This window comes from Pelophylax lessonae, assembly GCF_965119305.1.
Source record: "Pelophylax lessonae genome assembly, chromosome: 7".
NCBI lineage: Eukaryota > Metazoa > Chordata > Amphibia > Anura > Ranidae > Pelophylax > Pelophylax lessonae.
Genome location: NC_138774.1, coordinates 189,781,452 through 189,795,024, shown reverse-complemented (window position 1 = coordinate 189,795,024; position 13,573 = coordinate 189,781,452). Strand labels below are relative to the sequence as shown.

At 43.9% G+C, this 13,573-nt stretch overlaps 1 protein-coding gene across 1 annotated transcript in view; it reads left to right on the top strand.

Moving 5' to 3' along the window:
* Positions 1-13,573, top strand: part of DBH (dopamine beta-hydroxylase) — a gene marked incomplete at its 5' end in the record, with an annotated part of 140,893 nt that overhangs the window by 9,884 nt on the left and 117,436 nt on the right. Inside the window, 2 exons of the mRNA XM_082263605.1 lie at positions 2,251-2,427; positions 5,618-5,720. Of these exons, the coding sequence (XP_082119731.1) occupies positions 2,251-2,427; positions 5,618-5,720 (280 nt within the window). The remainder of the gene's footprint in view (positions 1-2,250; positions 2,428-5,617; positions 5,721-13,573) is intronic.

The window sequence follows — 13,573 nt, the reverse complement described above, 5'->3', positions numbered from 1 at the left end:
ACAAATGCACAAATCCTTTGGCAATATAGTGTTAGGACACATGTACCAGAAAAAGAATTAAGCCCAGAACCCCAGTTATGGTTATAGAGAAAACTGCCTTAGAGCACCCCAGCAGCCCCCTAGCAGTGATAGAAAACAGGCCTAAGAACCAAAACAAAAGTCTCCCTATATCCAAAATGAAAATGAAAGATACAGTAAGAGGTCACGTAATCAGGATCAGTTATTTAAATAAATTGAGTCCAGCCAACCACCCTACCTAAATCATTTTTTGGACATCCTCTTTTGGCATTAGCTGCCTTGTAAAGGTGCAATGAAGAAACAAAAGAAGTATCCTGCTGGAGGATAGAGTCAGTGGCTCTTATTTCTTTGAATTGAAGATAATTAGCTTCTGGGTAGTAAAGTTCTAGATACCCTGATAAGCACTATAAGCTCCACAAGGTCCAAGAGGTACGCAGAAATTGTAGGACAACCCTTTAAGACAAAAATCTAAGAGACAAAATGATTTTAGGACAACCGTAAAAGATATGCATACAATCAGGAGAAGTGGGACAGCACCAGCATTGGGAGAAAGTAGAGTGGTGTCTGGCTAGGGTATAGTATATTCTATGTCAAAATTTATATTGGATCAATGTATCTCTGGTGGAGATAAGATGCGTAAATAGATAGTCCCAGATATCCGCCAAGTCATCTGCATTCAAATCTATAATAATCAGCCACATCTCCTTGCATCTTGTCAGTGACTGTGTTGTATAAAAAAAGGCAATTTATACACCTTGGATAGAGGTTTTCCAGCGAGTCCCCTTTTCAACAAGAGCTCAAGCCTAGGGACCTGAATATTACTGCCCCCCAAACCAAACTGTGCCAGAAAGGCATGACGGAGCTGTAAGTATCTAAAATTTTGGGAGTTAGATCAAAATGATCTTTCAGCTGATTGAAGCCCCAAAGTGTACTTGCATGTACTATACACCCCTACATTCACATACTGTATGCAATATTTAATTGTATCATGCATTTAATAAATACCACTTTACTTTTCCATTATTCTAATTTGTTACAGAATTTGCCACATATGCTTTTCCCTGGCTTGGTTATTGTGTTGGTGGGGCTTAAAAATAAAAAAATTATTTAGCATGAGCTACAGCTGTGCACAAAAAGAAGTTACAATCAGATGACCGTGAATTCAGGGATTGTTTTCTCTACAGGCCACCAAGGAAATCCACTAAAATGAAAAAAGTGGGCTGGACTAGGTAGAGCAAAATACTGAGTAATGAAAATTTGGTTTCTTAAATATACTGTAGCTATGAAGCCAGCAGGTCGGATTACTAGAGCAATCATTTCTGTGCTGCCTTACAGATAACTTGCCAAGTCACGGTAAAGCCGCCCCTTGGAGTAGTATTTAAAATTAGTCTTTGCCATGGGGAAAGTAGAGTGACAGCACTTGGTGTGTGCGCCCAGTTGACTCGGAATTCTAATTAGTCTGATAATTACAGGAGCAGGATGGAAGATGGCAGACGTGAGTTCCCTGTCACATGTTCTCGCAGGGCCATAAGAAATTCTTTCAAGAAATGAAAAAATGCTTGAAGGTGCGAATCCCACATCTAACAATTCACCAATCCCGGTGGCAGATAGACGTCCCTGTAAGATGTCAGGCGGCCAATCTGAAATTCTGCCATCCATTTTAATTAGCCATTAAATTGCTGTTATAGTCAGATGCCTGAAGACAGGTTCTGAATATAATATTTAAAAGGAAGTCACAATGTATTGTCAGTGCCGACACCACATATACTGCTTTCTAAATTCTCCATCAACAATCTACCTGTTTCACCGCAGTCACTCAGACCCCTGATCAACAACACCTGACTGGAAATTTTAGTCTCAAAAAATGTCCATTATTATCATATAATCAGACCTGACTGGTAGACTTGCAGTGAGAAAACAGAAACAAAACAAAATCCCTGATTTGCACTACTTAGTGAGGGTAGATACATAAAAAGCAACTATACCTTCCCATGTACCTAAATACTGTATATTTATAAACTGTTCATAAATTAGAAAACAAATCACCATTTTGACCTACAGTAACTGGAAAGCCTGTATTGGCTTGTGTCTGGTCAAATGGCCTTTTTCAAGACGAATGATGGGGGGAGGGGGGCGTTTGGTGTTCAGGCAGAGAAGCCGATTGGACATCTGTGACTGAACTTCTTAGACCACGAGACCACAAGACTTAAATAAAAGTGATCTTTTTTGCAGTACGAGCCAGCAATTACAAAAGGACATGAGGCAATTGTCCATCACATGGAGGTGTTTCAGTGTTCCGAAGACTATGAGACTATCCCCCACTACAGCGGACCCTGCGACTCCAAGATGAAACCAGAAAAGCTAAACCACTGCAGGCATGTCCTAGCTGCCTGGGCAATGGGGGCAAAGGTGAGTGTTATTTACATTGATCAGGATGTGTATTTCTATAAGAATCAAAAAAAAGTGTATGTACAGATAATTGTTTGGATTAAGTAGGACCCCTATAATTGTTAGGACCCCTATAATTGTTAGGACCCCTATCACTTTTTTTTCTTGTGCTTTCATTGTTTCATTGAAGAGATTTCCCTTCACTTCCTGTTTCATTGACACAAAACGACATAAGTGGACATTTCTCCAAAGAAAGAGAAGAGCTGTCACTGAACTAGGTGTTCCCATTTGGGGATTTCCCCTGGGTCCTGTTCCAATGACAGCTGTAAGATTTTGCCTTTTTTGTCACTGTGGCAGTGGCCAGGACTGGCCCTACCATGGGACCATGGAACCCAGGCGGCACTTAGAGAGGGGCGGCCCTCGGCCGCCTCTTCTCTTCTTCGGCTAGTTAAAAAAAAAAAAAGGTCCGCGGCCGGCCTGACATGCACACTGTGCATGCGCCGCCGCCCCCGCTTGGAAAAGCCCGAAAAACGTTCGGCTATTTCCGGGAATAGCCGAACATGTACGGACTTAACCGAGCGGCAGGGGCGCATGCGCAGTGTGCATGTCAGGCCGGCCGCGGCGCCATTTTTAAATCCTAAGGCACCCTTTAGGAACAGGTAAGCGAGACTGCTCCACACACAGCCACACTACCTGCCATTATGCGGGGCTGCAGGCATACTACAGAAGAGGTAGTGCTGCGGGCATGGTACATGCCCACAGCACTGCATCTCCTGTAGTATGCCTGCAGACCCGCATTCTCCTCTACCATGCCTGCAGCACTGCATTCTCTTGCACCATGCCCGCAGCCCCGCATTCTCCTGCACCATGCCCGCAGCCCCGCACTCTCATGCACCATGCCTGCAGCCCCGCATTCTCCTGTACCATGCCTGCAGCCCCGCATTCTCCTGTACCATGCGCACAGCCCTGCATTCTCCTGTACCATGCCCGCAGCTCCGCATTCTCCTGTACCATGCCCGCAGCCCCGCATTCTCCTGTACCATGCCCGCAGCCCCGCATTCTCCTGTACCATGCCCGCAGCCCCGCATTCTCCTGTACCATGCCCACGGCCCCGCATTCTCCTGTACCATGCCTGCAGCCCCGCATTCTCCTGTACCATGTCTGCAGCCCCGCATTCTCCTGTACCATGTCCGCATCCCTGCATTCTCCTGTACCATGTCCGCAGCCCCACATTCTCCTTTACCATGTCCGCAGCCCCGCATTCTCCTGTACCATGTCCGCATCCCTGCATTCTCCTGTACCATGTCCGCAGCCCCGCATTCTCCTGTACCATGCCCACAGCCCCGCATTCTCCTGTACCATGCCCGCAGCACTGCATTCTCCTGTACCATGTTCGCAGCCCTGCAGGGCACTGTGGCACTATAGACAGTAGAAAGCCTGGTGCGCTCATCTGCCCAGTGTCTACTGCTTTGTCCTGCTCTTGCTGTCACTCCGTACACACTCACATTCCTCTGACTGCTTTCATAGTCCTATAGAATATGGGGGCCTCTTGGAGGGGGTGAATTTTTTTTTTTTTTGGGGGGGGGGGCAACATTTCATTCTTGGACCCAGGCAGCACAATGTCTTGGGCCAGCCCTGACAGTGGCCATCAGTATCCATAAACAGGGTGAATGTGCCCAGTGGGGACACAGACAGCAATAAAAATATAATCCTTCCCCACTCTATCAAAATACATTTTTTTTTACTTTAAATACACTTTTTGCTTATTATTTTTTTTCCATTTTTTTTCTAATTTGTTTATTATTTTTATTAAACAAGATTAGAAAAAACAATACACAGAAATAGAGTATATTGCATAATAAAAGGGATATCATAGAGTTACATTCCACATTGCATATGAAAATGTTTATTAAAAGTGAATAACAATATGCGTTCATTTTTAGTTGGCATATTCTAAAAATTGCACATTATGCTTTTTTTCTAGCTACAACACAGGTACATAGCCTTGGTGTGTTGGGGTGCCGCCCAAAATTAATGGCATTGTCTCTCCCTCTTGAGGCTTTTCATGAATTATTCTCTAGGTTAAAGAATCTTCCATCTCCAGTTTCTTACTGTGAGTTGGATACCTTTAGTCAACGTCTCCCAACCCCCCCCCCCCCCCACCCCCTTTTTCTTTTTTTTTTCTTCTATTACCTTGAATACTTGCAGTAGTTTCCCCCCATGTTAAAAGGTTATAAAGCCTAATTCGGGCATCCCTCTAAATGTATTTTTGCGGTGAAGATGGGAAAAGGCCTTTCTGCTTTGTCTATCCGTAAACACAAATATTATTTATGTGGTATCCTACCACATATTTAATCAAGACAGCTATTTTGCTAGTGCCCTTACTCTGTCTTTAAATACTTTATAATATTGTAATATGTACAGTGGAAAACTGAATTGTCACTTAGATTGTTTTGTATTTATTTTTCTTTCTTTGGTATACTATTTATATTGTTATCATTTTTTTTTCCAATAAAATAAATTGAACTCAAAATAAATGGCAGCACCATACAGCAATGTATGTTATGTGTGTGGCAATGAACAGAATACCTCGAAGTAAAAGCGTGACTTGGCCCTTAAACTAAAGATTCAAGCAAAGCAAATAAAGCTAAATGAGAGCAAATGTGATTTTGGTAGTGCGTGAGCTTAGTCCCTCACAAAAATTGTTTAGATTATTACATTTCCTTGTTATTGATACATGCTGCTAGCCATATGACTATTTTTTTTTTTTTTGTTTGTGGCAATCACTCTATGATATTGTTGATTTCCCTGTATTCCACTATTGTCCTGAACCCCTTGTGGGTTTTATATGTTTTCATTTCTGAGGGTCCTTTGGAGGCAGTTAGGGATGTGGGTGAGCACTGAGTGTTTGTTTCTGATTACATTCATGACTATGCTCTATACCCTATTTCCTGCTGCACACTGAACGTCCTGTATATCTTTACAGTTATTTCCTGTGTTCACTTGGGGTGGTCGTAGCACTCTTATTCGAACAGGTTGTGTCTGAATCTTATTAACTAGCGAATTCAAACTTTTCCTAATTAAGGCACAATTATAGTAATATAACGATAAATGCTCAGTTATAGCTGGTTCTCTTTAACTGTTTCTATATGTGTAAACTTAACAAAATTCTCTTGTGGCTAGATCATAACACTGGCTTTTTTTTTTACAGCCATTTTACTACCCACAAGATGTTGGCTTAGCATTTGGCGGAGCAAGGTCTTCAAGGTTCCTACGGCTTGAGGTTCATTATCACAATCCTTTGGAGCTGAAAGGTGATTCCCGCTAGTTTTATATTTGGATTTTGTCTGTTGTTGCGGGTTGGGGTGAAATGTGTGTAGTCCATCTGCATTGCTGACCTGGGACTAGTTCTTGCATTTGACAAAAGAGCTTCTGTATCAAAGAGTACCTGTGGGCCAGCAGGAGCTCTTGGGGTGGGTGTTTATCTTCATATTATGTTGCTAGAGAGGAGGTGGCACATGATATCTATATATCTTATCATGGCCGGTACAAGGAGTGGGCTAGAGGGACAGGTACCCTGGGCCATGCAGTATCATGTGAGGTGTGGAAGGACACAAGGAGATTGGGGGAGGGTTTTTGTGTTGGAAGAGGGAATTTGGGAGTGGCAGGGGGTAATTATTGTTCTAGGAAGGGGAAATTTGGGTGAGGGGGCAGTGCTAAGAGTGGTCATTTAGGGGGATTTATTTTGGGAGGGGGGGAAATCAGATTTGTACTAGGACTGGGAATTGGGGGGAAGAAACTTGAAGTGGGGTAGAGAAGATGTGTACAAGGAGGGGAAATTTTAGTGGTAGAGGATTTGTGCTAGGAGGGGTGATTTTTTTTCTTTTCTTTTGGGGGGGGGGGGCATTTGAGCTTAGGGGATTCAGGGGATGGCAGGGTGAAGATTTGTGAGAGGAAGGATTTTGGCAGGGCAGTGGATTTGTGCTGGGAGGAGGTGGAATTTATGCTTAGGAGGTACATAGTTACATAGTTAGTCAGGTTGAAAAAAGACACAAGTCCATCTGGTTCAACCAAAAAAAAAAAAAAAAAACAGTATTGAAAACCCAACCATACAATGCCACATACACAATCCTATACCCGTTGTTGATCCAGAGGAATGCGAAAATAAACCCCAGCAAAGCATGATCCAATTTGCTACAGCAGGGGAAAAAAATTCCTTCCTGATCCCCCGAGAGACAATCGGATATTCCCTGGATCAACTTTACCTAAAAAAATTTCTAATACCCATTTATATTATGTACACCTAGGAAAGAATCCAGACCTTTTTTAAAGCAATCTAGTGAGCTGGCCAGAACCACCTCTGGAGGGAGTCTATTCCACATTTTCACAGCTCTTACGGTGAAGAAACGTTTCCGTATTTGGAGACAAAACCTGTTTTCCTCTAGACGTAAAGAGTGCCCCCTTATCCTCTGTGTTGACCTTAAAGGGAACAACTCAACACCAAGTTCACTATATGGTCCCTTTTTGTATTTATACATGTTGATCATATCCCCCCTTAATCTCCTCTTCTCAAGAGAGAATAAATTCAGTTCCTCTAATCTTTTCTCATAGCTGAGGTCCTCCATGCCTCTTATCAGTTTGGTTGCCCTTCTCTGCGCTTTCTCCAGTTCTCCGATATCCCTTTTACCACTTTCCCACTGCTCACTGTGCTGCTACTACGGCACAGTGGCTCGTTATCGTCTGGCGACGTAGACCTACGTCACCAGACATTCCAATCTGGAACGCTCGTGCTGTATTCGGTCACAGCGGGAGTCGGGCCAGGGGAGGAGCAGCGGTGATCACTGCCGCTCTTCCCCGATCGTCGGGGATCGAGTGTGGAGATCCGCCCGCTTGTGTAAACAAAGCGGGCGGATCTCCTAAGTGACAGGCAGGGTCAGATTGCAGGATTCAGCATAGCTGAACCTGCGATCTGTGCCTGTGTCACATAGTCCCCTCCCCCCACACACGTTAGTAAGCACCAGGCATACATTAACCCCTTGATCACCAATAAAAGTTAACCCCTTCCCTGCCAGTGTCATTTTTACAGTAACAGTGCATATTTATAGCACTGATTACTGTAGTAATGTCACTGGTACCCCCAAAAGTGTCAAAAATGTCAGTCAAGGGTCCGACCTGTCCGCCACAATGTCGCAGTCCCGCAAAAAAAAAATCGCAGATCGCCGCCATTACTAGTTAAAAAAAACAAACAATAAAAATGACATAAATTCCCCGTAGTTAGTAGCTGCGATAACTTTTGCTCAATCAAAATACGCTTATTGCGATTTTTTTTTTACCAAAAATATGTAGCAGAAAACAAATTGGCCTAAAATGTTAAAAAAATTAGATTTTTACATTTTTTTGGGGGGGGGGAATTTCATATAAAAAATGTGAAAAATATTGTTATTTTTTCAAAATTGTCGCTCTTTTTTTGTTTATAGCGCAAAAAGTAAAAATCGCACAGGTGATCAAATACCACCAAAAGAAAGCTCTATTTGTGGGAAAAAAACGACGCCAATTTAATTTGGGTACAGCGTCGCACGACTGCGCAATTGTCCGGTAAAATAACGCAGTGCCCCGATTTGCATAATATGGCCTGGTCAGGAACGGGGTAAAATCTTCCGGTCTTAAAGCGGTTAAAAATACGCTCATTGAAAATTTTTTTGTCAAAGACATGTAGCTAAATACATTTTGGCCTAAATATATGACAAAAATTTAATATATTGGATATTTTTTAACTGTCAAAGTAGAAAAATATTGTTATTTTTTCAAAATTGTTTCTTTTTTTTATTAATATCGCAAAAAATAAAAATTGCAGAGGTGATCAAATACCACCAAAAGAAAGCTCTGTTTGTGGGAAAAAAAGGACGTAAATTTAGTTTGGGTACGGCGTTGCATGACCGCGCAATTGTCAGTTAAAGTCTCACAGTGCTGAATCGCAAAAAAGTAGCCCAGACGTAAGACAGCAAAATCCTCCGTTGGTAAGGTGGTTAAGAACTGGTGCCCAAAACTAAACTGCATATTCCAGATGAGGTCTTACTAATGATTTAATACAAGAAAAGGACTTTGCTTGCTTTGGAAGCAGCAGCTTGGCATTGCATGCTATTATTAAGCTTATGATCTACCAGAACACCCAGATCCTTCTCCGCTATGGATTCCCCCAGTTCTACTCCACCTAGTATGTATGATGCATGCATATTCTTAGCCCCCAAATGCATAACTTTACATTTATCAACATTAAACCTCATTTGCCACATAGTTGCCCAATGAAACAGTGCATAGAGGTCAGCTTGTAAGTTGTAGACATCCTGTAAAAAAGTTATTCCACTGCAAAGCTTGGTATCATCTACAAAGACTGAAATGTTACTTTTAATCCCAGACCCTATATCATTTATAAAGATATTAAAAAGTAAGGGTCGCAACACTGAACCTTGGGGTACACCACTGATAACTTTAGACCATATAGAGTAAGAATCATTAACCACTACTCTAGAATTCTATCTTTTAGCCAATTTTCTAACCAATTACAAACTGATCTTTCCAAGCCTGTAGACTTTACCTTACACATTAGCCGTGTGTGGGGAACAGTGGTGTATTTTGGTTTTGTGCTGCCCTAGGCAAAACTAAAATTGGGCGCCCCCCTCCTTTGTAAATTTGCCCCACCCTTTTTTTAACGGATGTGACTCCTTCCAAAATTGAAGGACTACAAGTCCCAGCATGAACCCCTGAGATCTCACAAGAGGGGGGGTGAGAGGGGGTGGGTGAGGGAGAGAGGGGGTGGGTGAGGGAGGGAGAGAGAGGGGGGGGGATGAGAGGGGGTGAGGGAGAGAGAGAGGGGGGATGAAAGAGGGGGTGAGAGAGAGAGAGGGGGGATGAAAGAGAGGGAGGGGGTCAAAGAGTGAGAGAGAGGATGAGAGAGAGGGGATGAGAGAGAGAGGAGGGATGAGAGAAAGAGGGGGGAGAGAGGGGGGATGAGAGAGAGAAAGGGGGGATGAGAGAGAGGGGGATGAGAGAGGGGGATGAGAGAGAGAGAAAGCGAGGGGGGGTGAGAGAGAGAGAGAGAGAGGGGGGGGATGAGAGAGGGGGATGAGAGAGAGAGAGAGAGAGGGGGTGAGAGAGAGAGAGAGGGGGGTGAGAGAGAGAGAGAGGGGGTGAGAGAGAGGGAGAGAGACAGGAGGGGTGTGAGAGAGAGAGAGAGAGAGAGAGAAAGAGAGAGAGAGGGGGGGTGAGAGAGAGGGGGGTGATAGAGGCGGCTCTAGCAACCAGTGGCCAATAAAGTCTCAGGTGGAGGGGGGGTGAGTTTTTTGCTGCCCCCCCTGCAAAGTGCCGCCCTAGGCCTGGGCCTTGTTGGCCTAGGCCAAAATACAGCACTGGTGGGGAACTGTGTAAAACACTTTTGCAAAATCCAAGTATACTACGTCCACAGCCACCCCTCTGTCCAAGGTTTTACTTACCTCCTCATAAAAAGAAATCAGGTTTGTTTGACAACTTCTGTCTCTCATGAATCCATGCTGTCTGTTGCTTAAAATAGTTTTTTCCAGCAAGAACTCATCTATGTGTTTTTTTATTAAACTCTCCAATATCTTCCCGACTATAGAAGTTAAACTAACAGGTCTATAGTTACTTGGCAAAGACTTTGATCTAAGCATGCAGATTAGTGCGCACTGTTTTTGTGGGGGGGGGGGGGGGAATTTTGCTTAAACATAATACCCATATGTACATATTGGGGGGGGGGGGGGTTACGATCCGCATCTAGTGGCAAGTGACAATCCGCATCTTGTGGCAAGTGACCATCTGCATCTGGTGGCAAGTAACAATCTGCATCTGGTGGCAAGTGACGTGGCAAGTTACAATGTGCATATGGTGGCAGGCAACGTGTCAAGTGACAATCCGCATCTGGTGGCAAGTGACAATCTGCATGTGGTGGCAAGTGACAATCCGCATCTGGTGGCAAGTTACGAGGCAAGTGACAAGTTGCATCTGGTGGCAGGTGATGGTGGCAAGTGACAAGCTGCATCAGGTGGCAGGTGACCTGGCAAGTGACAATCCACATCTGGTGACAAGTGACAATGCGCATCTGGTGGAAAGTGACAATGCGCATCTGGTGGCAAGTAATTTCTCAAGTGATTATCTGCATCTGGTGGTAAGTGACAATTTGCATCTGGTGGCAAATGATGTGGCAGGTGAGGTGGCAAATGACAAGCTGCATTTGGTGGCAGGTGACGGTGGCAAGTGACAAGCTGCATCTGGTGGCAGGTGATGGTGGCAAGTAGCAAGCTGCATCTGGTGTCAGGTGATGTGGCAAGTGAGAAGCTGCACCTGGTGGCAGGCGAGGTGGGGCAAGTGACAAGCTGCATCTGGAGGAAGGTGACATGGCAAGTGACAAGCTGCATCTGGTGGCAAGTGACAAGGTGCATCTGTCAGCAGGCGACGGTGGCAAGTGACAAGCTGAACATGGTGAGAGGTGACAGTGGCAGGTGACACACTCAGTAACACATTCAGTGTCACTTTCATTTTATACTACAATGTAATAATTTAAATAATGTGCTTCAATCATCCTGACACCAAATCAGCCATGGTGTCATGATGATTGAAGCGCTAACACCAACCATTGTCCCAACACCTGTAAAAAAACTCATTCCCCTCCACCCCCCCCTGGACCTTGGCCTAAATTTCATCCATGCAGCCGTTCTCCAGTGTCAAAAAGGTTGGGGACCACCGCTCTAGATGATCTTGTCCCGGCAGGGTTTCTCATAGAAAGCTTTATTTTATGTGATATACAGTATAGCACAACATATTACAAAGAGCTTTGCAGTGTACCTATGGTGAGGGCTAAGCTAATGTAAAGTATCTCACAAAAGTGAGTACACACATTTTTGTAAATAGTTTATTATATCCTTTCATGTGACAACACTGAAGAAATGGCACTTTGCTACAATGTAAAGTAGTGAGTGTACAGCTTGTATAACAGTGTACATTTTCTGTACCCTCAAAATAACTCAACACACACCCATTAATGTCTAAACCGCTGGCAACAAAAGTTAATACACCCCTAAGTGGAAATGTCCAAATTGCGCCCAAAGTGTCAATATTTTGTGTGGCCACCATTATTTTCCACCACTGCCTTAACCCTGTTGGGCATGGAAATCACCAGAGCTTCACATTGCCACTGGATTCCTTTTTTACTCCTCCATGACGACATCATGAAGCTGGTGGATGTTAGAGACCTTGCGCTCCTCCACCTTCCATTTGAGGATGACCCACAGATGCTCAATAGGGTTTAGGTCTGGATACATGCTTGGCCAATCCATCACCTTTACCCTCAGCTTCTTTAGCAAGGCAGTGGTTGTCTTGGAGGTGTGTTTTGGGTCGTTATCATGTCGGAATACTGCCCTGCAGCCCAGTCTCCGAATGGAGGGAATCATGCTGTGCTTCAGTATGTCACAGTACATGTTGGCATTCATGGTTCCCTCAATTAACTTTAGTTCCCCAGTGCTAGCAGCACTCATGCAGCCTCAGACTATGACACTCCCACTACCATGCTTGACTGTAGGCAAGACACACTTGTCTTTGCACTCCTCACCTGGTTGCCGCCACAATTGCTTGACACCATCTGAACGAAATAAGTTTAACCTGGTTCCAGTAATCCATGTCCTTAGTCTGCTTGTATTCAGCAAACTGCAGGCTTTCTTTTGCATCATCTTTAGAAGAGGCTTCCTTCTGGGACGACAGCCATGCAGGCCAATTTGATGCAGTGTGCGGCGTATAGTCTGTGCACCGACAGCCTGACCCCCCACCCCTTCAACCTCTGCAGCAATGCTGGCAGCACTCATACGTCTATTTCCCAAAGACAACCTCTGGCTTTGGCGCTGAGAACGTGCGCTCAACTTCTTTGATCGACCATGGCGAGGCTTGTTCTGAGTGGAACCTGTCTTGTTAAAACACTGTATGGTCTTGGCCACTGTGCTACAGCTCGGTTTCAAGGTCTTGGCAATCTTCTTATAGCCTAGGCCATCTTTATGTAGAGCAACAATTCTTTTTTTCAGATCCTCAGGGAGATCTTTGCCATGATGTCCCATGTTCAGTTTCCAGTGGCCAGTATGAGGGAGTGAGAGCGATAACACCAATTTTTCTTTCCAAATTCTTTATTTAAATAATAAGGCACATAAACAGCATGCAACTGGGCCATTGGTACGGTCCAAAGAACAGTTATATAAAGAAAGCAGCAAGATTACAACAAGTAGCAACATTACCTACAACTCAGATTTAGGAAATAAGGATTATCACCATAAATATTAAGTCCAGAACGGACAAAGCTGAGAGCGTCAAACAAAGATCATAGAACATTCGTGTGTTGTAATACTAAAAGGCTCGATCAAAAGCATGTAAATTGAGTTTTTCAAACAACATGAGAGAGTAAGAGCGATAACACCATATTTAACACACCTGCTCCCCATTCACACCTGAGACCTTGTAACTCTAACAAGTCACATGACACCGGGGAGGGAAAATGGCTAATTGGGCCCAACTTGGACATTTTCACCTAGGGGTGTACTCTCTTTTGTTGCCAGTGGTTTAGACATTATTGACTGTGTGCCGAGTTATTTTGAGGGGACAGAAAATTGACACTCTTATACAAGCTGTACACTCACTACTTTACATTGTAGCAAAGTGTAATTTCTTCAGTGTTGTCACATGAAAAGATATAATAAAATATTTATAAAAATGTGATGGGTGTACTCACTTTTGTGAGATACTGTACATGGGTGATTGTAGTCTCTTGATATTGAGATGTTAACACTTACTGTTAGTCACATCAGTAGGCCGGAGCTGCACAGAAGATCTTCAGTGGCCAATTGTATGACTAAAATTGTTAGCAACTTATTGTTTGGAGTAGCAGCTGATCACTAAGCAAATGAAACAGATGTCTCCCAATTGGGGAGGCTACACAGGTACAGAAGAATCTTGTAATGATTAGTCACACATCGTGCATGCTACTTGTGCAGCTTCCCCATGCATTGTATGTCCTGACCTCAATACCCTGCAGAGCACTATATGCCCTAACTGCCCTCATTAAAGTACCCTGCAAAGGATTGTATGTCCTGTATATGTCCTGTATGTGTATGTATTG